General features: G+C 41.0%; 1 protein-coding gene and 1 long non-coding RNA gene across 6 annotated transcripts in view; one reads left to right on the forward strand and one right to left on the reverse strand.

Moving 5' to 3' along the window:
* Window positions 1-13,223: 13,223 nt before the first annotated feature.
* Window positions 13,224-13,810, forward strand: LOC108123711 (uncharacterized). The gene is made up of 2 exons (XR_001773202.3): window positions 13,224-13,363; window positions 13,421-13,810. It is a non-coding gene; the product is annotated as an uncharacterized lncRNA (long non-coding RNA).
* Window positions 13,811-18,555: 4,745 nt separating this feature from the next.
* The window catches only part of Fas3 (fasciclin 3), a 65,210-nt gene continuing 57,578 nt past the window's right edge, over window positions 18,556-26,187 (reverse strand). Inside the window, exons 5-7 of one of the 5 annotated variants that reach the window (XM_017238990.3) lie at window positions 24,224-24,254; window positions 20,319-20,637; window positions 18,556-19,706 (exon numbers count right to left, since the gene is read on the reverse strand). In XM_017238990.3, the coding sequence (XP_017094479.2) occupies window positions 19,506-19,706; window positions 20,319-20,637; window positions 24,224-24,254 (551 nt within the window). In that variant the 3' untranslated portion in view covers window positions 18,556-19,505. Of the gene's footprint in view, window positions 19,707-19,824; window positions 19,885-20,318; window positions 20,638-21,726; window positions 23,145-24,223; window positions 24,255-24,442; window positions 25,372-26,187 lie in introns of those variants that run through there. The other 4 variants (XM_017238991.3, XM_017238993.3, XM_017238989.3 and 1 more) reach the window with 4 other exon arrangements.

The raw sequence follows: 26,187 nt of genomic DNA on the forward strand, positions 1-26,187 counted from the left end.
GGCCCGTAAAGGATTTCTCCGAACAACCAAGTCGGAGATGTGACCCCGGGGGATGGCAGTGGGGAGTGCTTCCCTCCGACTTAATCCACGAGAAATTTATTATCTCACTAGCTTATGATTTAAAAATGTTTAAGCTGCGAATGCCCAGATCCAATTATAAATTAGGACTTTGATTCTTTAAACAATTCTCATTCATTGTCCTTGTTGCTAGGACATTCATGGATTTCACATCCTTGTTATGTTCTATAATTAATTCGCATATGTATTTTTACAATTTGATAACCGCAATTTGCATATGTCATTACACCGACTAGCGCAACCTATTTTCATATATTATATGCTCGTTTTTTGTAAGGGTTTTCGAAACCACACAGTTGTTTTTTTTTGTGGCCTATTGAATTGGCAAATTGGTTTTTTGTTTCTGGCCGCGTATTAAGTCGATTTAATTAAAATCACATTTAAATTCATGTATTTCGCTGGCCCACAATTTGTTTTGGCTTAGTTCCATGGACTCGTGCCTAATGCAGCGCGAACATTTGTTCAAAAGTAATGAACTGGATGATTTAGGCGTGGCTACCGAATCGGGTGGAATCGAATATTAAAAATATTTAATTCTCTTCTCAGTTGAATATCTATTGCACTTTGATTTAAAGTTTTAATCGTTTTTTTAATCGTGATTAAATGCCAGTTTTTAATCATTTTTTCTTAAACAGTCGGCATCCCCAAAGCAGTCGTAGGTACTTGTTGAACCTGCATCTCTTTGAGAGCCAGCTCACCTTTTTTTCGGAATGGGCCCCAAAAAATTGTGTCAATTTCCTGTCTGGGAGATAAACATATTTCGGGGAGAACGTTGTCGCAGCTTTCCCTTTGACACTCCGCCGCTCACAATTCGTCTAATTGAAGTCCTTTGAGGCACCCACACACGCACGTCCTGACGCAGAGGCGGAAAGGCGGGTAATGGGTGGTATCTTCATCATTATCTGCAATGAGGCGTGGAGGCGAAAAAGTAATATTTGCAGCTGATGTAGATAAATGCGTAGACTTCGTGTTTCAATTAAAGTGATTGAAGTGAGCCCTCCCTCTGCTGCCACCCACTTTTCCATTTTCCCTGGCTCTCTTCCACCTGTCTGTATAGTATTTTCCCGGGAGCTGGGAGCCGGTAGCCTCTCCGACAGGGTGCCAATGTTTTTTAGCTGACAAAAAGTTAGTCCGCCATTTCAATGCCATTTAAACTTTACCCAGCAGCTGCTGCTGCCACTCTGCAGCTCCTCGAGCTTAGCTTTCTTTCTGGCTTCTGGATGCAAATTAATAAGCCAAGTTCTCGGCCAGATCAATCTAAATTTGTCCGGGTAGTGCCGTGCAGAACTTGTGCCTAACTAGGCGAACTTGGGCATGACAATCCATCAATGGTCTAAACTAAATCTAAATATCTTTTCTATAAAGTTTTCGTGTGTATGAAACTTTTCCTCTTGTCTCTGTCTTGGCTCTGTCTTATCGCAATAGTTAAGAGGAATTTTTAGCTTGGAAAGTTTGCTTTGAGTCTCATTGATTGTCATTGGAGGTCAATGCGGGTCTGGCTAATGGAACACTCAAAAAGAGAAGTCTGTTATGGTTGGGGAGGTCTTTAGAAGAACAAATCGAAGAGCCATCTTTATTGAAAGTATTTCAAGGATACTTTTTAGTGACCTTTGTTTTTATGATCCTCATCATTGTAGTCAGAACAATAAGTTTAAAAGCAGGCGAAATAGTTTATGGAATACCTGGTGCGGTCCTCATTTTCCCTGAGCGACTCCTGCGAAAGTCATTTTTATCTGGCATTGCAAACATTTGCATGCGAAATGCATCTAAAATTTCTCACCTTCCCGCAGCTCGCACTCTCTGGTCTCTGGTGCCGGCTTTCAGCGTTCAACTTTCAACCTTGTGCTGCCTCGGTGTAGCGTGGGTTCTGGTCTTGCAACAGCGTTGTCTGCTCCATTGCAGTCGTCGTCGTTGTCATTATTACCCTGCTGCTGTCATCATGCATCAAGTGTCGTTGTCACTCTCTCCTCCTTCGCCCTGTCTCGCTCTGTTATAAATGAGCCAGCTCGTCTCCTCTCGCATTTTCAGTTTTCTCAGAATTTGTGTGTTTTTTATTTTTATTTATTTCACGCTGTAGCGTTGCGCTTGAAAAACTTTGCACATAATAATAAAATGGCTGTTGGCTGTTGGCTGTTTTAGAGTCGCTCGCGCCTTGGCTTATGCAATAGAAAATGTAACAGCGTTGTGCATGTGTGCGTGGTGTGTTGGTGTGTATCTGTGAATCTGTATCTGTGCCGGGTCGCAGCTGTTGTTGTTCTGATAAGCAAGCCGCGTGTTGAGGTCGCTGCTGCTACTTTTGGTGCCTCCACAGTGTTGCTGCTTGTTGTTTGTTGTCACCTGTCACTGTTTAGGGCTTTAAAACTGCTCTGGCCGAAGCCGAAGCTGTCTGAGGACAGCCAAAGTGGCAGGTGAAGTACGTGAGTTGTGTTTGCAAGAGGCCAACAAACAACATACACTTCGGCACAGCCCTGAGTCAAAGCTGATGAAATGTTAGTAAAATGGATTATAAATTCAGACGAAAGAGATGGTCCTCCAACCTTAGAAATTGTATTATGAAGAACACTTCTTATTCGCAGGCGAGGAATGCCTTCAAAATGGCCTTTAAAGTGAAACTTTGAAGTCGTATCGGTGCTCAATCACTAGTCGGGCATCTCGACTGCAACCATGAACCTCTGCTGGTGAAAGTATGTTTCGTATTTCGAATCGACAAGCAAAAGGATGCAGAGGAAGGATCTGTTCGCTTTGGCCAGAGTTAAATTGCGCAAAGCGTTTTAATTTTTCTAACTGACGGCCGGCTAAACAATTTGCACAGCTCTCAAAGCCTGATCCCGATGTCTGTTAATACCCCATCCGATAGCCCGCTTCACCCCCTTGGTTTTGCCGTTTTAGTTTTTTGTTGTGTGTGCAACTTTTTGCCCAGCTCGCCCACTTTTAGCTGGTATTTGCTAAAGGCCTCTGCTTTTCACACAAACATTTGCTTTGTGTCACTTTTCTCCCTTTAGTTCTATTTTTCCCACTCCTTTCCCCCCCGACTCCTGCCATCGTCGTCATCGCCTCTCACCTGCTGCAAAATTGCTGGCAACAATTTTTGTGTTCAAATAGTTTGTCTCGGGGCAATTGCTTGCTGGTTGCCCCATGAAGCCTCCCAGCCACCCAACCCCATCACACCACCCATCCAGTAGGAGTCTCCCCTTTTCGGTCTCCTACTCCAGCTGCTTGGCACATTTACCTTTTTAAATTGAAAATAAATTAGAATCTGGCTACGTATTTCGCACCGATTTGTGTTGTTAAGTGATAACACCCACACACATGAGCACAGCATTGATGGATGTTTGGCAGAGTGTCTACACGTGGCACGCAGCATGTGGAGAAAGCAAAGGGAAATGGTGAAAAGTGCCTGCGGGACAGCAACATGTGTTGTGTCACATTTCTATTTATGCCTTCTGCAGGATCACTCAGAAAATCATATCACTCTAAATTTTCAAATCGAAATTTAACAATCCGTTTTATAGTTTGTATTAAAAAAATTTTTGTATTAAAAAATACAAATTTTTAGGATAACACATTTTTAATTTTAAGTTGAAAGTTTTTAAATTGAAAGGCAATTTGAAAGTTTTTTTAATGAAATAATATCTGTTCTTTGGTTTTTCTTATAAAAATCTTCAAATGGATGCGATTATATGTCAAAATTTTTGGTTTCTATTTACAGGTTTTAAGTATATTAGAGGTCTATTATGTCAGAGGGGTATAATGAATCAGGTATAAAGTTAGACTTGGTAAGTCGCGCAGATTAAAAGTAGTTTGAAAGGGCCTAATTTTGAAATATACTTTTTTTACATCTTCAAATTGGCAATAAACAATATTTAATTTCGTTTTATTAACAGGGCTTAGATTATATTTTAAAATTTTAGTTATTGTATAGGAATTTATTTGTATGCGAAGGATTTCAAGGTGTTGACAAAAGGTGAGTTTAATATTTTACTATTTACCTATTTTACTATTTATTTTACTTTACTGATCTCTATTTAACTGATATTTTCTAATATTTGGCGTTAAAATTATGGATGAAAATCAGCTAAGGAATTTAAAATTTTAAAGAGTAATGTGTTTTAAAAATAAAACATCATTTATTTTTATTATTTCTTTATGGGTTACCTTTTAACCTATGTTTTAAGTATATTTGTATTAATACCAAACAAAATGATCACAAAATTTTTGCAGTGCCTAAAATGATGGGTAAGGGGTCAAAGAGCATGAGCCTCTGTCCTCATTGAGTTCTGGACTCCAAACACAATTTTTGCATGTGAAAAGAAAATGGGCTATGAAAGGCAGGCAGGCAGGAAAAACATTGATGATGAAGTTGCTTCTGAGAAATTGTAAAAAGCCGATGGGCCGAAGGGGTGGCAAAATATGAAATGTTCATTACAGTTGACAAATATTTGCGCTGGCTGATTGTTGGTTTTTGATTTTTCTGCATTTTATGCCCAGTTCGCATTCTATTTTGTTTGTCTATGGCTCGGGGGCAACTATGTCGGTTGACTTGCCCCGAATCCCCTCCCGGCTTTGACTCCGTTCCTGTCTGTTTATGGGGATATTCTTTTCAGATCTGTTTTTATGTTTTTTCTAGCTTCTGCATGTTTGATTAAACGCATTTGTTGCTTTTTGACACGGTATTTTGTTTGCTGTTTGTTTGTAAAGAGGGGCCTGCCTCTGCTTTATTTTAATTGAAAGTGTTGAATGGGTCGTGCTCTAGTTGCCAGTTAGTTGCGCTGCTATGGGGCCTGTTGCATAAATATTTGACATTTATATAGATGAGTTATACACCTTTGGCAAATGTTTTTATTTGGAATTGTGTCACGGGCCGTAAAAGCGAATCTCTCTCTGAATTATTGTGCATAAATAAATGCCGAAAGCTGCCTGTTTCTAAACGTTTAAAACTAAAGATTTTCCCACTCATTCTGGCTCTTTTCGAGCCCCAATTAACGCACACAACTTTTGAAACTGTCAAAGTTGATGTCCTCAAACTTTCCAATAAATAAAAAAATATCCCCCATAGCTATTAAACCCAGCCATCTAGAAAGGCTTCCAGAAAGACCCGACGAGAATGGCTTGAACGTTAAACTGAGGAGTGACTGGGAAACTTTTCTGTTTATTCTCGTGCCATCAGATTGCCGGGCCAGCTTTAACCCATGGCGGCGACGGCGGTGGCGATTGTATATTGCGGAAAATGTACAAGTAATTTTTAATAGACTCGCAACGCTCGGACGCATAATGCAGGCAACTTTTTGGAGCACACGAGGAGGTACGAGGCTTCTCCAACTTTTTAATACAACTTCAAAGTTGCATTTGCATGACTTAGGCAAAAGTTTTGCTGGAGCCAAACGGACCCCGTAAGCCCCTTAACCTACCAAACGGTAACCCCTTAGCCCCCAGGACCCCCGTGGCGTTGACGATCTCTGGCAGTGGTTCGACTCGTCCAAATAAACAATTTTTCAATGAAGAAAATTCCCTCTCTGCCAAATATGCAAAAATCTTTATAAATATTCAAATTCTTTCGGGGAGCAGCAGCGAAGCAGAAGTCAGCTCCGACTTCCCTTTATAAACTTTATATACACACTTACGTATATATTTTACAGAACTTGCGATGTTTATTTTAATTCTCGCCCCTGCCCCGCTCGGTCTGCTCAAAAAAAGAATTATAATATCAAAATAGTCAACGCTGGGAAGGGTGAACTTCTGGCCAAAGTTTTTCTTGGCAATTGAAAAGCCAACTTCAATGGCATTCCGAGAGAGTGTGCGTGTGTGTGTTATTCTTGTGTTAGCTGCAAGTGCTGTGCAAATATCTTTTTGTGCCACGTCTGGAGACCACTCGAGGGGTTGAGGTCAATATGCATTCTCCCCAAGTGACAGGTGCAGACGAAAGCAGGTGAAATTCCTATGAAAATGTTCTCTCTATTGCTGTTGCTGAAATTATTTCTAAAATCTGTTTAAATTGTGACCATTTTTCCATTTGTACTTGCGATTTATGTAGGTGCGGTTTATCGGCATCCATATCACCGGTTGGCTTATTTGCAATGTGGTTTCCGTTTCAATTATTAAAATAAATTGCAGAAATACTTGAACTGTATTTGTGAAAAAAACATTCTCGAAATATTTCGTTTGTGTCTAAGGAATAATTGAGAGAAAAGATACAAGTTTATTAATGAAAATTTTTCGTTTTATTGGGAAAGGTTCTCATCATTTATATTTCTGAATAAACTCCAATCTGTATAATCTCCCATAATTACTTAGGTATTCAGAACCTGAACTTGCTTAAATCCCAATCAGAACTCCAGGCCTGCCATCTTCGACTCCCCGGCATTCGGAAAGCCTTCCCATTATTATCAGAACCGCGGCACCACCTCAAGCACTTACAACATGTGGTGCCGAGTGAATTGGTGGGGCAACCACCTGTCGCGAGCGGAACCCCAATAAATAAGTCCCAGACAGTCGGCGAGAGCGAGTGGCGGCGAGTGAGCTCAAAGCTGGCACATTTTAATAACTTTTTGACGCCCTTCCCTAACACACGCCTCTCCAGCTGCCACGCCCCCGGCCTGGGGTAGGCGCGTTTCATGTTATTGAAGTCGTAAATAAAAAGGTTGCCGCCCGGGCGCGCTCGAATGTATGCTACATTAAATTGCGGTTGCCGTGCAAATAAGATTTCGTGTTAAGTTGCACGAAAGATGCCGCTCGAATTTAATTAAAAATTGTGTGTGGGCCAGACGAGAAGTGTCGATGCACAAGGACATCTTAAAGTCCTTTAAATTATAAATTAGTTCTAGTCCTCTTAGCTTCTTAAATAGACTCCAATTTAATCCTGAGAAATCAATGTTTTATTTTCATTTATTTTTGCTCGGCAAATCCGTTTATTGATCACATTTTGCCAGCAAAGGCCTTTAAGTTATTTATTTAATTTAAAGACGATGAAAGCTCTGTGGAATTACCCGCTCTGTGCCCTTTTCAGAGGTCCTTCCCGTCAACACCCTGCTTGCGACTGCAGTAAACCGTTTTTCGAAATTAATTTATAGGGCTTTCTGACTACAAGGACGACACTTGGCAACTACGAGCTGCACAATTGGCTTAAATTGTTCATGAAATGCAATGAAACGAAGTAAGAAAAAGTCATTTTAATATTGCGGCATTGCGGCGCGGCGGCAGAGCGACACAAAACGGGTCAAGGATGCGCCCAGAAAGGACATAGCCGGTTGACACGGCCCAGCTTTGGCTTTGCCTTCCGCCCCCACACAACAAAAAACAGGAAAGACCCTAGAGCTAGGAAAAATTCAGTTAAAAGTTCTGCAAAAAACTAAAATAACATTTTAGAAGCTGTTTAAATTGTTCTGTTTTTAAATTTTGAGAAAGCCCCTCCTTTTGCCATTCCAAGAATCATTTGCTTTAATTTTTCGAGTGCACTCAGTCGCTGTGTGGCCTCTGTGGATTTGCAATTAATGTTGCCTTCAACTTTGGCCTGCCGCCTCGGTCTCGGGGTCTTGCCTCCGCCGCCCCTTCCTTCCGTCCGCCCACATTGTAAATTTGCTTAAATGAAAGTGCGAGCGCGAATTTAATTAGAATCTGCTCCTTGGGTTTTGGTCTGACTATCTGCTGGATCTGTTTCACTGGCCCGTTGGCCCGCTGGCCGCTCGGGCTCCTTTTCCTTCTTTTTTCTTCAATTACTTGATTTCACTTTGCACAGAAACACGTGATGCTCATTGTTGTTTTTGCTGTTGTTAGTTCTGCGAGCCAAGTTAATGTAAACTTAAGCAAATTAGTTTAATAAACTCACTAAAAGAAAAGGACCATTAAGCTAAAGCTGTGAAGTTTAAAGCACGTTTGGATTTCACAAACATTTCATCACTACAGTCAGTGCTTTGACTTTTAAAAGCCCACCTACTCTTCAAACATAAAGCCTTTAAAGTTTAAACCTAACATTTCTGGATCATGCAGAATGCCAACCAACGGCAATTGAATAATATATGCTATAATAATAAAAACTAACACCACCGCACAGAGGAAAGGACATCCGAAGGCAGAAAATAACATGAAACATAAATAAAACACGTCAGAGCAAACGGCAAAAAGAAAACAAAAAGAAACGAGTGGCAAAAATATATATACGTATTTACAATGTTTATTGTTGTGCTTCGCAGAGCGCAAATACATTTCGAATGCAAATATTAAATGTGATTCGATATGCAACCGGTCGCCACTTGCATTGGCAACCGGAGTGAAAGTGGGAATGCAACGATTTAGTGTCGAGTCTGTGTCAAGGCATTGAATGGCCGCTCTCGGTTCATAATCCAAATGGAGTTTTCTGACACAAACAGGAACACAGGACCGCTTTCTGTAGTTCCTTTGGCAACTTTGCTTGCAGATGGTTTCGTTTTTGGCTAATTGCTATCGTTCGCCGGCCTTGTTTGGCCAACATCCTTGCCAGGCTCCTCCTCTTTCCAATGGCGTTTGCTCTGCACGTGTTGAATTTGGGATCTACACGGAACAAAATGTTAGGTTTATGGATAAAAAGCTTGGCTATCTTGTGGTCTATAACTCAATGCAGAGTCTGCCCTTTCCGCAGTGTAGTTGTGAACTGGAATGCAAACCCTGAAGTAGATCTAGGACTCGAACGAGACCCTTTCCCCTTTCTCCAGTCACAAGTTGTTAAAAACTAATCAATCTTTCAAACTTGACTAAAGGTTTTGCCTTCGCTTTGACTGACTTTGACGCGCCACTCCCCTCCCCAGCCTCTCCCCAGCTGGGTGTTAACTGGGTGTGCGTGTGTTCGGCTGGAGTGTTTCAGTTTTTCACGCCAGTCGCGTTTTTCTGCCATTTTTTTTAGATGGGAAATCCAGTAGTTGTTCGGCCTTAAATCAAATTCAGTTGCACAAGGAAACAGGAAGCGAGTTGCTAAAGGGGGGTGGAGTAGCTGCCCGAGGTGTCAGTTGTGCTTTATGGAATGTTGCCATTGACACTTCAGCGCTGCCACCACACACGGGTCTCGCATTTGAGGGCTTGCTTCGATTAGCCATCGATTGCCACAACCAATTTGTGGCTGAATTCTCCGAAGGTTGCCACTGCCACTCGACTGTTGTTGCACCACATCTCACTCTGTAAGTGACTCTGTATGGTTTGATTGATGTGTTTGTGTGCTGCCCGGGGCTGGGGACCGTGTGAGAGTTCACCTGTCATGGCCAAATGATTCACTAATCGTGGCTAGAATTTAACTGTTCGATATCCTTTTCATGTAAACTTTTCCTTTGCCCCCTATATCCTTTTAAGTGAATGCAAGTACTTTACTTCCAGCTGCGCTGGCAGTTGCATTACTTTGCCATAATAATGAAATTTTACGATCGATTGGGGCACTCGAAAACAACGGGTTAAGCAGCAGCTTACATACCTTTATCCTTTGAGTGGGGAATCGGACTAGTGCCCCATAAATGCGTAAGTGCCTACTGCTCAGTGGCATATCCTTCAGCTCGGATCAAGCGCATTTTTTCGGCAAGTTTCACATTGCAATTGGCAACTGCTTTGGCTCTCGCTCCGGCTTGGCATTGCAAATTGCTCAGTGAGCTGCTAAACATGCCAAACAATGCTGAGAGTTGCAAATTGAATAGATATGATGCTGCGCGAATCATGCCCCACATACACACGTACCGATACCATGTATGCCATGTATGTAGTTCATTCTTATTCGATGCTTATGTTCAGATAAAGAAATCTGGCAACAACACAGAGCCAGGGCCAGAGCCAAATTGTTGCCAAAGCCGCCGCGATTGTCAGTTTTCGGTCTGGGCCTTGGAATGAATTTCAAACCGGAGTGCTGTGCATATCCTTGAAATAACAAGTTTAAAGGCATGCGCCAGTCTCATGCGAGGATAACTGAATTCCCTCTTTGGCGCCGTGAATTTGTTGGCATCCGTCAGTGGTGGAGTGGGGGCCTGAAGACCGTAGTCCGGAGCCAGGACCGAGGCGGGGATAGAGCAGCGAGGCTGCAGAGGTGGTGATGCTGATTGAGGGATTGAGCGTAAAAATCGAAAACAACGGCGGCAATTTTCACGTTTTTCACGCATGCCAATTTTGCTTTCCCCTCTTACTACTCTGTACTGTGGCATTAACACTTCGAGCAACATTTTTTCAGGGAATACTTGATGGCTCGATAGAAACAGTAGGAAAAACAGCAGGAAAATAGGTAAAGTGAGCATTTAACGCATTAACTTCAAAATCAAAATAGCTTGTGTAAAGGCGATTACCTCGCCAGGATTGTTTGTATAAATGTTTTTTTTTTAATTTTACATACGAAAGGATTAAGACCAGGGATTGGGTGATAATCTTGTCCGTTTTTAAACCTAATCTTTATGTCAGAAACTAAAAGGGTTCTTTAAGAATGTACTCTTTTGGAATGAATTATGATTAAAGTTGTGCCACAAAAACTGGTATTTTAGTTTACATTCGTTTAATATTTCTTCAGTGCTAATGTTTTCGGAGAACTGACCAGGGCAAACACAGTTCGCAGTGCCGTTCCCTCCATCAGGGGGCTGCATGTTTTTATTTATTTTCCCCCATCACATTTTGGGTGATGGGGAGGGAAAACAAAAATTACATTTCGTTACCGTTCGCTTCTCGATGGTTTTTCGGGTGGTTTTGTTCTGGGCTGGGGTTTCTTTTTTGTTTTGTTCTCTTCTCGGTGGATCGGGCGAGGGTGAGTGCGGGGTCGTGAGGATTGCGATGTGCGGTATTCGAATATTGACAGACAATATTTTTGTGCGACTCGGGAAGCGTAGCATATTTTTTGGGGCTCTCGCTATCTGCGAAAATAGGTGCGAGTGGGTCTTTGTGTGTGTATGTGTTGTATCGAGGATGATGCACGTTGTAAAACTACAGTCAACGTTGGAGGAGCATGAAATCAATTTGATGCACGCTGCTTGGTTAAGCGTTTTCAATGCAATTTTTATTGGCAACTGTTTCGCCGGCTGGATGTTCCTCCTCTCCACTGGTGCCTGCATTTTATACTCAATCCCCTTGCCTCGCCCCCTTTCGCCCCTAGCCCCGTGGCATCCTCTCTCAGATGTTGCCAGCAAATGAAATAAAATCAAAGTATCGTTGCAATTGCGTCAATTGTGCAAGTGTGTGGCCCTGCACGGAAAAAAGCGAAACAATAATTGGGACAAAGTCCTTGTAATTCGATCAGTATTTTGATAACAAATGGCAATTAAATATTTATTGAGTATTTATTTATTTACTTTTATAGATACTATCGTGTTGAAAATTAAAGGCTTTAATGAGCCTTTTTCCCTGTGTATGAACTTACTACGAGCCTCATTCCATCTTGCCAGTCATGTCCCCTGGTCCTGGAACCCTGCCCTGCCTCTCTACCCTTAACCATGGCCGACTTGCAGCGACTTAATTTCAAAAGCTGTTACGGCAATCAACGCAGCTGCCTGGAGCAATGGGCGAGGGGGGTAGCAGGCAGGCGGGGGGTGCGCGAAACGACTGCCAGTAAGAGCCAGATAGATGGGCTTTCAATAAGAGCAAAGCTTTAAGTTGCCGGCGACTGTGTCCTTATTGATCGCATCGGGCTTAATTGGAACATTTTATTAGTCCTTTTACAGTCCATCGATTTGCAGAATCTGGAACGTAAAAAGCACAAACAGGGTCTGAGGAAACCTAATGAACTTTAGGGATATCCAGAACAAATATACGTGATCCTATTTCGCTTAATTTAACTCCAACTCTAAGCAGTCCCCAACCCTTCCAATTTATGGCCAATAGTTTAATTGAAGGCATCAATCACAGGGAGAAATTCAGTCTCCAACTGCTGGCCTCTGACCCCTGACACCTTCCCACCGTGCCACTTTGTCAGTTGACAATTTTCAAATCAAGCAATTGCGATTTTGAGTAAAATATATAACGCGCCACTCTATAACAGCCAGGCCAGCTGGGAAACGGATTCCGGAGCACAATCAGCCAACCGCAACCGCAACAAAGATTTCTCGCCCACCCACAGCCCTTTCCGTTTGCCCTTTTAACCCTCGAACCTTGCTCCAAAGTCTGGTTAAGGTCAAATGACAGTTGTAGTGGTTGAGGTTGTTGGCTGCCGTTACCGTTCGCTTTCCGCCAGGTGTAAATTATAACGCGCATTGTGGAGCTGCCAGTAGCAGATCCAATCCTGGCCAATGTGCACTGCAGAAAAATACGAGGAATTGAGGGACGCTGATTCTGACAATACATTACTCATGCGACCTTTGTTTTCATGTTTGAAACTCCATCTTGGAAGTGCTATTAAAGGTTTTGAATTTAATACTTTCACCTTTAAAAACACTTTTCTCAGTGTACTTTTCCCCCTCGAGTCTCTTTTTCCGCCTTCCCCTTGTATGGCCAGGTAAAAAGCCATCCGAACGTCACAAAAAATGACACTTAGCGCGCCATGATGCTGATTTATGGCTTAGGCAATGAGAATTTATTGACTTGGCAGCAGGTCAACGTCATTGGTCCACTAACCTCCAAGCCACCTTACCCGCCCACCACATAAAGGATATACTTTTGAATGCACACAAATCCTTAACTCAACATCAGCTTTAAGGGCCTAAGCCGGGCTGGAAATTGATTTGAATGTCATAAAACCAGTTTCCTTGCTTCCATGCCAGAAATAAAGACAAATAAGTGCCCCAAAGAAAAGTTTCGGTGAAAACTTTCGAAAGTCGCTGCACAAAATGGTAAATTTTGCTATTTATATTTATTCGCAAGAGGCGGGCGAAAACGAAACACTAAAATGGAAATGATTTGCAAAAATCTCTAGCCTGTCGTGCTGTCTGTCTGTTCGCCGTTTTCTCCACTTTTCTTTTCTCCGGCGGCACTTTCTCCAGCCGAAACGTGACAAAATTAAACCAATAAAATGGCAGGAAACCGGGAAAGCCGGCTGTGTATATAAAATAGTGCTAACAAGAAAAAGGATACATTAAAGTTCTTTTAAACAGGTTTCCTGTTTATTTTTTAAAACTTTTGATTAAAATATATATTTGGTTTACTCAAAGGGGTTCTACTGTAGATAGGTATGTTAAATACTTAAAGCTACATTAAAGCTGAACTAATCAATTTTTTAAATATATTTGATAAGTATACATATTAGCCGTTTAATATTTTAATTTAGGTTAAATGGGTTTGTTCGGGAATTCATTTAGCAACTATTCCTTGTTGTTTCTTTATTTTACTACCTTTTTAATTGTCCTATCGATGGGAAGACAGCTGAAACATCGTAAGTAATTTTGTCTAGCCTCCGCTTATTTAATTTTTTCCTCATTTTTTTAAAAAGCCCGATGCGGAGAGCCTATAGACAAAGGAATGTGTGGCTTTAAATATAACAGATACCATTACAACCCAGATGCAAGAAAGTGTTTCTCATTCTTCTATAGAGGTTGTGCTTCAGGCGGAAACAACTTTAGGAGCTTGAAGAACTGCGTGAAGTTCTGCCAGGATTAGTCCAGGATCTAGTGCTCTTTAATGTTGTGTTGTGTCACACAACTTGTGTGTTGTATTATAAATTTTTAAAATTTTTTCGCATTGGAAATGCAACGAAAATTAAGTAGGCGATCCAATATTTGTTTGATCCTTATTCCGGCAACCATTTGCTGTTTTTGAAGAGGATGATTTAAAGGATTTTAAGTTTTCAAATAAATTACATGATTTTTGTACTCTTCCTTTATGAACTTTTATTTCATAATTATTTTAATAATATGGTTTCTTATAGAGTTTTTACTGTGGATTAAGTCAAGCTTCATTAATCCGGAACCAAACATTTTTTTAATATATTAAAAATATAAATTATATATAAGCAGTTCGGGTTTTTCGATTAGTTAAAATAAGTTTGTTTTGGAGACAAACTGTTCCCTGTCATTGGAAAGAAAGCATAAACATCGTAACTAACAAGATGTTCAAAAAAATCAGCAAGAATAAGTCGAGGATCTGGGGGGTCTTTAATTTGGGGTTGCGTAATGTGTCTTTTATTATAAATTGTTATGCATTTTTTCACTTCTTGCAAATACAAAGAAACTCAAGCGCGCCAAGACTGTGTGGCAAGTTTTGTTTGTGGCAACTTTGGGCTACCTTTTGCAATTACTGATGAGGCAGTTGGTAGGAAACTGGAAAAAAAGCGACCTTTCTTCACTAACTTACTAGGGATTTCAGTTTTGCTTCTCGGTTGGATTTTACTCCAACTATGTTGGAGTTGGATTGGTTTTCTGGACCATAGCTTTTCTCAGTGCATGTCTTGTGGCAAGTTGAATGGAGCAACAGCCAGCAGCCTTCGCCTTGGCACACATTTTATGCTTTCGCCCCTCATTGTTTGCCTGGGCGGCCGTGTGTATGATGTGGAAATTAAATACTTTGCTTGAAATGCTACACTGACGACTGGGGCGCGTAAGGACGAGGGGCGTGGCAGGAGTGTTTCGGGAGTGACAGAAGGACAGGCAGCCCACGACAAGGCAGCGAGGCAAAGAAGCAAAGACGCAAAGGCAGCAACTTGTTAGCGATGCTCCCTTCGGTCTGTTTTTGTTTTCGTTTTCGTTTCTGTTTTTGTTTTCACTCTCGCTTAAATTGTGCAACATTTCCGAGATGCCTTTCTCCTCTCGAGCCGTTGTTGAGTAATTAAAATGCAAAGCAAAGTGCAGCAATTTGAGCCTAATTATAATGGCAACATAAAAGTTATGGTCGGGGGAAATCAGCAAACAAAATGGGACAATAGCGCCAAATGGTTTAACCGACATGCCCCGACAATGTCTTCCCACATTTCAGTTTTGTGTTGAGAGTTGTTGTTGTGCTGTGCTGTTGTTGTGTGATCCTACCAGTTTTTAGACATTGAATTTTTCTTTGGCCGGCAGCATAACATTTTCAATTTCCGCGCTCAAAGCCGCAGCCGGAAAAGTATTTCAGTTTGAAAATTGAATGTCACTGAAAATGGCCGCAAACACACCAAACACCAAACACTGAACACAGAATAGAGAATAGTGAAAGCTAAAAGCCTCTGAACTAGCTAGAAACCCCTTTCAGCTGCTCTAGATTTGTGGCCTCCTTTTTCCAGGAGGAGGTGCAAAGCCACCTGCAGTTCATTATAAATATATACCCCATTTTTGCCGCGCCAAGCATTTAAATAATATTCCGTGCTGGCGTTTACATGGCAAATGTTATGCCACGCAAATATGTAATGAAAACACAACGCAAATAGCACCAGAAAAAAATTAAATAGCCACAAATATGCGGTCGCCCTATGGGGGTCAAACATTTTTGGGGATAAATGCTTAATGTTCCATGAAATAAGTAGATGAAAAGGGAAAAGGGTTTTCCGAATGGATAGCGAAAGTGTCAGTCGAGTTGGACGAAGTCCCCGGATTATGTGGACTCCTGACAAAGATTTGGGAGAAAAGTTATACATTAATGGAAAATGAAAATATGACTTCAAGTGTTAAGGTGTTTAAAATTAAACTTATTTTAGATGTAAGTCTAACGAAGGGTAAGTGATTTATTAAACTCCTTCATTTAATATTCATTATTAAAATGATACAAATACCTTCTTGTTGTCCAAAACTCATGTTCATTGAAGCCAAAAAGTTGCCCAATCAAATTCATCACCTTCATTCTCACCTGGCCAGGTGCTGGCCCCGCAACGCCAAAGTTTATTTGATACTTTGTGTAGCATTTTTGTTCTCCCTTTATTATTTATTCTTATATAAGCATTTACATACACACACATTACCACTGACCGAACTTGGCCGAAAAGTTTAACTTGTTGCACAGTTGGGCTTACTGCTTGACTTTTCTTTGGGATTTTTCCTGCCAAACAGTAATTAATTGTGTCCCTTCTGCGAAAGGCGTTTATAAATATACGCACTTTAGTCTCTTCCTCTGCTTTATTGAAACCACAAATATTTAAGGTCTGTGTTTTCGGGGGAGGCGAAAGTAAATAGCTCGAAATAAAATTAAGTATGCGCCCTGTAGTCCTTCGAGAGGCAGAACAGCTTGTTTTTGTGCTGACGGGTTCTAAATATTTTTTTGTGGTCTTCCTTTTGACCAACTCAACTTTTCTTTGCCACTTTCTGGTTTGTTGTACTTCAAGTTTTAATTTACGCACTCTCTTGGTAATCAAGCGTAATTGCAGCTTCAGGAGGGTCGGCAAAAGTTTGTCTAATTTGCATGTAAAGGGTAATAATTCTATTCCTATGCAATAGGTTGTCTGAACATCGAGGCAGTATTAGCTCTAAAGATTGGAGTTTTTCGGGGAAGGATGTGGGAATTTTAAAGTCAGACCTGTTGCTCAAATCCTTGCCTCACACAGGCAATCGGACAAGCCAGAGCAAATCATGAAGGACACTGGAAAAAGCTTGTTGACTACTCAAGTGGCACAGTTCCTTTTGGGCTTCGTATTTCTTTAAATCGGTGTCTCTTTTTCTCGGCCAAGACACTTGCTCTTAGCCAGGTTGTGGGCACTGTAAGAGCTTATCCCATTTGGCGTGACTGTCGCTGTAATTGCCACAATTGTTCAGTTTCCCAGCCACATTAACTCACTTTAAGCCTTTAAGAACCACTGGGGTTGCGGAGCTCTCTCTTAAAAGCTTCTGTTTTAAGGGAGTCTTAAATTAAAAGCTTAGAATACACAAAAACTCTTTCCCCTTCTTTTGTTCTCTTTATTCAGCAAGGACCTTGGCCGAGTGGAACGAAAGCTTCTGATAAGGATTTGCCGGAACAGCTGATGGATGGCGAGCTTTTGGCGGAATTGAATTACAAGAAGTTATATGGCAGTTGATTGAATGGAATTGAATTGGTGGAAAGTGAGAAAAAAGATTGTACCAGAATTGAATTACTTATTAGCCAAACTATTTTGTTATAAGGATTAAAAAAGAGCTTTTATTTTATAACTGAAATAAGGACAGCCATTGTCACACAATTTAGGGAAAATTTAGGGTAATTGGGACAAAGTTCTGAGAACACTTTCGAGCAACTCCTTTGGAACTCTTTGCATTTGGATTAGCACATTGTGTATCCGCACCGTTGACAGGTACAATCTGCTCCAAGGAGAATGTTTCAACAACTTTTTTCCATATATTTTCTGGATGTTTGTTTGTTTCCAACCACTCCCCAAGTATTCTCAGTTGTGTCTTCACTTTGCCAGCCTCTGATTTTTGATTTTTGTTTGGTTTCTATTTGACTTTGGCAGAAGACGGACTCTCGCCTCCCCGAGTCCTGTGTATTCTTCTAATGAGTACTGCCGTCGTTGTTGTTATTGCCCCATTGCACATGGAATGCGAAAACTTTGAATGCAGATTGAGGGATCCTGCAATTACGGAGTCAGGAGTTAGACGCATGTGGTTAGTTAGAGGACTATAAACTGGCATTGTGCACACACGAATATTTATGGCCAGCCGTAGGTTAACTGGTAATTGAATCAATGCCTGGGACATTGTTTATTAATATGCAATTAGAGTCGGCGAACGTGGGCTGAATTTCGAGCTGGCTGCAGTCACTCGGTTTCAAATGGCAAACTAATTAAGCGAAATTAATGCGCCGCGTATTCTAAGCCTGATTACATAATTAACAAAATGCCGTGTGGCCGAGAGCTATAGATTACCAGGTAAGCGGATGGCCAGGGGCGGCGAAGGGGCCTTCGTCAGAAATTGAATTGTATTTCGTAACTAATAAATTCATAAGCTGGACGGACGTTAAATTGGAGCAAAATTAAAGGAAGTTGCAGGCTGCAACTCGTTTTGAAAAGTCAATTCTTGGTAATGTTTTTGCCTTCGGCCAGAGAACGAGACAAAAACATGGAAAATTGTATTTTACTTTTAAGCTGTCGTGGCAGAGCTAGCCGAGCAGAAGAGTAAAAAGCCAGCACCCTCTAGTTCTGAAAAAAAAATAAAATATTCCAGACGTTCTCTCTGTTTTTGTCTAAAGTGCGACGCTTCGGGTAACGCGCAGATTTTGAGCTTTATAAATTGAAATGTCAGAAAAAGTTGAGGAAGACTGACGGAGTGACTGACACAGCCAGATACAAGACTGCTCTTTATTTCATTATTATTATATTTCGCATATTTTTCGCCGGTTGAAGCTATGAATAATTCGGAAGGATTATCGCCCGGTTCGGTATTTGTTCAGATCAGCTTCAGCCCATAAGTATGCTATAGTTTTGTGCAGCTGACAGTCTGAGCCAAACCAGGATGCCACACTGCAATTGTGGCCCGTAGCTAGTACATCAGTTCCAAATTGCCTGTCCCAGCCCTGACATTACTTACATAAGCCAGAGCCTGCACCTGATCCTGATGGCTTAGAAATGTTTAGTTAAATAAAAGCCATAGCATACGTAAACATGTTGCATTGACTGTTCGACTTGCGTGCATGCCCCGGAGGTAATTGCCATAAAATTCAATTATTTGGACGATCTGCTGCAGCAAAAGGCACTCGTTTCATATGGTAAAGAATTTTATTCAAAAAAGTTTCATCCTCGCTTAACTTTATACAAATTATAACTTACATAATACAAAAAATCATCGTTTATGCACTTAACTTATCCAGTTATCCGTTGATGGATAATTGTGTAAACTCATAACATTAATTGCCAGTTTATGAAAAATGGATGGAGATATTAGGGAGACAAGAATACAAAATAATAATTATGATAAAATACTTTCGGTTGGTACACGTTTTCGGTGAATTTTTCGCGGCTTAGATCTGTTTATTTTCCTTTCTAGATTAAATGCTTTGCTCTGGCAGCCTAGGTTGCAACGGTCGTTAATTTCGAGTATTCGAATGTATTCGAATCGGTACAAAATGCCTGCGTAGAAATAATTTAGGGACCATCTAATTAATTTGAATATTTGTTTGCTTCTTGTCTTAACTTTACATTTAGCTTAATTGCGAGACATTTATGTAAATAATTGAGATTTCAAATGCTTTCTTCTCATGCCTATGTGTATGTAAATTTAATTTATATATAGTTTGTTTCTGCAAATATTTATTTAGCTTTTTAAGGTTTTATTTCTCATTATTATTATTATTTTTCTTTTTTTGTAAATTTGATTTAATGTGTGGGCTGGGAGGGGAGAAGGGTGACATATTGCAGGGCGTGTCTTGTGTCGAGATTTCTGTGCTGAGATTTAAGTTGCTTTACGTTTTAGGTTCACATTTCATTAGATTTTAGTACACACATTCAAGAAGTTTTTGAAAAACCACTTAAGACAAATCTTTATTTGTTTTTGCTTTTTTCACGTTCTTAATATCAGTATAAAGTGTATGTTTATGTTGCATTGGGTTGTTGTTTTCTGTAACTGCTGCTCCTCATCGTGCTACTCTTGTGCTTAAATTTTTTATTTTGTTGCTGACAGCCTCACACGGTTTGATTCTGTGGGGCCGGATTACTTTTTGTCGTCGCCCCCCTTCTGCACATAGACTATCTCGGCGTACTCCGTCGAGCTCTTGCCACCGGCAGGTTCTTCGGGAGATGTTGCTGCCGTGGCTGCCCCGGCGGCTTGAGTTGTTGCAAGCGCCGCAGATGCTGCTGTTGTTTCGTTGGCTGGCTTTAGTACAAGTTCAGCATAGACGAGTTGTTTGTCTTGCTAGAGTTTGGGGAAGAAATTGTAATGAAAATTATTAGTATTTGGCTCTATTCGGAAAATTCTTCCAAGGAGTTTTATGTTCAAGGGCGCTTTTATTAGGGAAGTTTGCTATACCTGTCTGGTCTTTGATTCATTACTTAAATGTCCACACTGGTGAGGTGCTCTGCCAAACTATAGCCTTTATTTGCATATATACAAGAGTATTACAACAATAGTATTTATTTGCATGCGGTTCGATTTGTTTGAACGGAAAAGAGCAGAAAAACGGCGTGAAAATTACAATGTAGAAAAGTTGCGATAATAGAGCAAAGGAAATCATAATCGAGAAATCATAGTTGTTTGCTGGAAGCTTGCATTCGGGGGATACGGACTAGGCTAAGCTTAGAGGGTAATTCACTCGCTCACACGCACACAACAAAAAATACACACCGAGAAAAAAACCCACCCTTTTTTTGTTCTTTTTTATAAAAATGATAAGAAGCACATGGGGAGACTTTGGAAAAAATTAGAAATAATCTGTTTAAGGTATTCAGTGACAAAAATGATTCGTTCTGTGTGCTCGAAAAAAGGGAAAAGGGTTTGGAAAGTCGGGTGGGGGACGTTTTTTAATACCTTTGGTTCATTGTCATTCCCATCGATAGCATTATCCAGCTCGGCTCCCTCCACGATATTGGACGTCTCTTGGTTATCCTTATCCTTGTTTTTCTTTGTATCCTTTTCGTTGAAGCGCTTCAGAATCGCAGCGGCGAAAGCCGGTAGTCTCTTGGCCTTCTTCTGCGGCTGTTCGTGTTGCTGCTGGTCCTGCTCGCCACCGTTGGCCGTGTCCTCCGCCTCCCCGGCTGCCACGCCCCCGGTGCCCATGGTCGTTGTGGTGGCCGTTGTGGCTGTTGCAGTTGAGGTGGCCTTTATGTCGGCGCTTTCGGTGTCGCTGCTGCTTGTCGATTGTGAAATTGTGGGAGGTTTTGGATGGGTTCATGATTTTGATTCTTGCTTTTTATATGAGAGTGTTGTGATTTCTTTTTGTTTGTTTTTTTGGTATTTTCTACTTATTACTGTGTCAAAATAATTGCCGTTGTGTGAAGTTTTCTCCCCGGGAAAAAATAATAAAAGGTGGCCATAAAAGCAGGTGGGTTAGTTGGAGTGGTTGGCTGAGGGAGTTTTCAGGGGGAATTAGACGCGTCCTATCTGGCGGTTGTTAGTGGTAATTGCGTAATTGTTATTGCTGTTTGTATGTGTGTGTGGCACCATTAAAACCAAGTTGTGTTAGCAAAGGCAAATATTTGAAGACGGCAAAGTTTGGTAACTATTTAGGAATTTAAATTCTCTTGTATGGCTTCTTGGAATTCAAAGTTTTCCACCTGAATCCCATGTAATTGGGGCAAACTAATTTTCAAAATGGGTCCGAGCTAATCTAACAGGGGGTTTCATTTACCTAATACACAGAGAATTGGCCATATGGAGTATTAAATTCGGATTTGACCTTTATGGGTCCTGGCCCACTGCACCTCCTCGCACACATTTTCCCCTTCATTTAACCCATGCTGACCAAGTAAATTGCTTTCGCCTGCCGAAATGAGTTTCATCTATATTCTATAAATATTTTTGGCTCATTTGAATGTCTGCCTGCTGTCTGGGCCAGTTCAACAAGTATCTGCTAGATACATTTACCTATCCTGTGTCTGTGTGTGTCAGAGTTTGTGTGAGTGTAGCTCCGGGTGTTCGTGCTCGTGTATGAATTGGTTTTTGGCCTGGCGTGTTAGTCTCTCATATATATGAAATGTTTATTGCATGAAACGCTGCTGCTGTATTTTAATGATATTGCTTTTGTTATGGAAAATGTGGAAAATGCTGTACGGGGAATTTCCTTTTTGATACGCTGCTTTGTTAGAGTTTCCTTTCAGGTTGGCAGTGAACTTTACATAATACCTTTACATTTCATAGAATTTATTCTTTTCACACACAGACGTACAGAGTCACACAGCGGCAAACACCATTCGCAAAATAAACACATACTCGCAAATAAAAGAAAACTCATCCCAATGCGAACCGGGTTTTTTATTCTTGTTAATTAAATATTAAACATAAGTTTTGTAAAGTAATAAAGGAAAAACAACTTGTATCAAAAGATCCTAACTACGGTATGTCGGTATTGTTTTAGTTTGTTTTTAAACAACATTTGATTTATTTTTGAGTCTGCAGACTGCACTTGAACAAAACTTAAATCGAGTCGATCGTAAAACGAAAACTAAGGAAAATAGCTCTTAAATCGTAAAGTACAGTGTGCACTGAAAGGATGAACACTTTATGTTGCGCATGTTCGACTTGATGACTTGTTCTACAGTGACTACAATAAATATTTCGTTTCATGCTTGCCATGCAAACGCTCTCCACTAATACGTATTCGATAAAACTTAATTTCATGCCGACAACAATCTCAAATATATGAATCAGTTGCATAGTTACGCTTGCATAGTATGTTTGGTTTTTGTTTTCGTTGTGGGAGGAGGAAACTTTCATGAGTTGTGGCTTAAAACCTAATTTGGAGTCTGTTTCTGAGGCTAATTGGGTTGCAAGAGACTTCACCTTCAGCCTTAACAATGGGTTATGAATTAAATATTATTTCAACGTTTTTGAGTTAATCTTTTGTCAGATATTGTGTTGTTTTTAGTAATATTTCACATTAAATTCTTCTTAAACTTAGGTGGCTGCTGGCAGTCTCTCTCACTTCCCAAATGCCTGAAACGCTCCGGCCCTAATTCTGCAGCTTCCTGTACCCAAAAAAAGGAATAAATAAATATGAGCGCCACACGCGCATACACACACACGTGCACACACGCTCAGATTTCCGTTTCCTGTGGCAGCTTTAGCCGCGTCGGCGCTGTGTTGGTGCTCGTCTGCGTGACATTCGTAGTTGCCGCCGTCACTTGTGGTTTCTGGGGCTTCGGTGGGGTCGCCGGCGCCTTGGCGGTCCGGCCGGACAGGAGCATCGCCTGCTTCTCGATTAGCTCCCGCTGATCCTTGGGTAGCCAGCGCGAAAATCGAGACTCGGGGATGCCCAGTTGGTTTCCTTTCTGCAGGAGGTCCGCGTTCTCGTTTCCGTCTTCCTTGTCGCTGGTCGTCGAGCTGCGGGAATTGCGTCCCCCCGCCTGACTCATCAGGACACTCTTCAGAGGACGAGTCGTGGGGTTATAGACACTGCTCTCCCGATCGGTGCCATACTCGAAGCTATCGTCTTCGTCGTGATTACGTCTCTCCACCGAAAGACTGTCCCGAACGCTTCCGTTTCCATTTCCGTTTCCGGTGCCATTGCCATTGCCATTCGCCTCGCGCAGTTTACTGGCGCCCAACAACGTAATGCCATTAGGGGTCTCCAGAAGAGCCACATTCTGGCCATGGTTCTCCTGGTGGCTGCCCAGCTCGAGCTGCTTGTCGATCTGACTGAGGTTTTCAATTTGCATTTTACAATTTTAAGAAGAAGTTCAGGGGAAAGTTTTTTTTAACATTTTAGTCAGTGGTTTTAGGTTGATTGTTGGTGTTGTTTGTGGGTCGTTGTTGTCCATATGAAAGTAGTAGAAGAAGACAAAACATAGCAAGAAGTTTGTTTCTGGTTCTTTTGGTTTTTGTGGGGTTTCTTAAATATTTGATATTTTATTTTTTGTGATGCATTAGCAGAGTGGCTCTAAAACTATAGAGATGTTCGTTCTATGCTTTTGTTGCTTCTAGAGTCTAGTTTTTTGTACGTTTTTTTGCAGAATGACTTGGACGGCGACATTTTTGACGTTTTTAGTAAATGCGTGAGACAGAGCAAGATAACTTATGATGTTCAGAGGGTAAGAGAGAGACAGAGCGGGCGAGATAGACAGAGACTGACAAACAAACATTTCTTTTTGTACTTTTTTCTTCTTTGCTGGTGGGCGGCGGGCGAGCTAGCAAAGTGGGCGTGTCAGAGCGACTAGCGAGCGTTTTAATGTGAAAGTTCAGAGTGTGTACATGTGTGTGTGGATGGGTGTGAGTGTGTGATTTAATTTTAAATTTGGAATTTGAACTCAGAGCTGCTTAAAGCATTAACATTTTCAGATACAGGACGAAACACGAGACTGCGGCGGCAGGTGGAGTGTGTGGTGTATTGTGTTTGTTGTGTGGTGTGCTTAAACATACTTTAGATGGACTATATGCCAAAATGAACCATTAACTAACCTAGATGAATATGAGCTGCTTCTAAGTCTATGAGATGATAGTTAGTTTAAATACGAAAATTAAAGCCACTCGACGAGAGAGACACATGCAAGTAGACAAACAAACACACATCCGAACTACGCAATAATATTAGAGTAAATCAGAGCAATGGCTTTGAAAGTGAAACAAATAAGCAAACCAGATACCGTCAACGGGTTAGTTGTGGATCATCCATGGAGAGGGGAGTACTTTGTATGCTTATGGCCTGGCCCCGTTAATTCTTGGCACTTTGAACTTATTTTGACATTGTTAGGCAAGTGAAGGTGAGTGCTTGTACTTACGTTTCATTTGTGGGCGTCTTGATGGATTTTCCTGAGGGAGAAAATAAAAGAGATTGTTTTTAAAATATATACCAAATATCATAGTTTAAATTTTAATCATGGATCATGGATTAATGGATTCATGATGAGGAAAGCTAAATCTTTAGCTGGCAGAACCCACCCTAGACAACATCATCTTCATCATCGCATCACTGTTTGCCTCCCAAAAAAAAATGTATATTTCGTAGTTTTTCATTTTATTTTTTTTGTTTTTCACTTTACAAAATTACTAAAATTACAAGAGAACAGAAAAAAAATGAAAGTGAGAAGCGGATAACTAATTAAAATATATCATAAACACATCCATTTAACTTTCTAGTTGTTACGCTTGCCAAGAATCAATCGATTGGGTTGCCAAAATGGTACTCAAGATTCAAAAACAAATAGAAAATGCAACTGCTGGTGGCAGGTCAGATAGCTTAAATAAATAATGGACAAAAATCAAGTATAATACACTAATGTTGTAAATTTTGATAATAATTATTCGAGAGGGCAAGGTAAAGTTTAAGGTATTCGAGATTCGCGGTTCACGAAAACTGGTCACTTAAAGATACTTGGCCTAAGTTAAGATTTTGTTGCTTTTTAATATATTAGCATAGTTTAATTATTTCCCATTCATTGTGAGCTTTTTGAGATTTTCTGGTTCGTTTTAGAGAGCAGTATTTGAGAAACATTTGAACAAGTGTGTGTATGGTAAGAAGATATGGGTCGTGTAGGTTTGTTTCTTTTCCATTTTGCTTTCAGCAAATAGGGCACACAGCAAAACTGGCCAAAAAGCCACGCCTTCTTTATCAGGGAGGCGGCCTTGCCATCCTAAACGGATGTGTTTGGCGGCTTGGGAGCTTCGATGCTACTGCCGTTCAAGTTGTGCTGGCTGCCATTTCCGGCGGCTATGACCGCCGCCGCCGTGGCCGCCGCACTCTTCTTCAGATCGGCCTTCCTTTGCGCCTCCAGCTTGTCAGTGACGGGGGGCGTGGCCTCCTCCGACTGCTGGGTGGTATCGATATGCTCATCGCCATTATCGCGACCATCTAGTTCCTCGTCGTCGTTTATTTCGGGATGGATCTGTGCCTCCGAATCGGGACCGATATCCGTGTTCAGAGTGGCGCCTGTAAAACAACAACAACAAGAACTAACATTTAGCTTTGTGTGCAGACAGAAAGAGAGAAAGATACAGAAAGAGAGAGAGAGACAGAGAAGACTTCGATCTCAAAGACACCAATTATCCGTATTAGAGCTGGGGTTAGTCCATTTACCGGGAAGCTTATCAAGCGAGACTCTCGTGGAGAAGCAGAGTTATAGTTTTTACAAAGTTATAGTTAACATAAAAAGCATCAAACAGTTTTTAAACATTTTTAGATTGTAGTGTTTCCAAAGCACTACTTTTAGTGACCAATTTTCGTTTTTGATGTTAGCTCTTCTTGTTGTTGTCATTTGTAGACACTTTGGCTCAAAGAGAGTATTACAATTTGTTACCACTTATAGAACTAAGAAGGTATCTCCCGGTGCACCCACTTCTTTTACACTTTCCGAACACTTTTAATTATTTTTTGACAATTTCATCTTTTAGTTTTATGTTTTTTTTATCTTGGGGCTTCTTTAAATTAACTCCAACGTGTGCCCTGTATTTTTCTGAACCGCTGGTTATTATTTTTTTGTAAACCTTTCATTCTTTTTTCACTCACATGGCCCACATTGCAATTACGTCTCTCGTACCTCCCATTTTTCCAAGACCCTTTCCGGCCGTATGTGCTTTTCCAGCGCAACTCGCCGGCAAAGTCAAGTGAAATTTTTTTTAATTAGATGAGCTTTCTGGAGCCTCTACCCATTCTCTGTTGGGTGGCTCCTTCTGCTAGGTTAACGCTAATTAAAATTTAAAAGCCGCACAATGTGCCGAAAGTTAACAACGGCTTGTGGTCCCCGAA

This window comes from Drosophila bipectinata, chromosome 2L (genome assembly GCF_030179905.1).
Source record: "Drosophila bipectinata strain 14024-0381.07 chromosome 2L, DbipHiC1v2, whole genome shotgun sequence".
In the NCBI taxonomy this organism is placed as follows: domain Eukaryota; kingdom Metazoa; phylum Arthropoda; class Insecta; order Diptera; family Drosophilidae; genus Drosophila; species Drosophila bipectinata.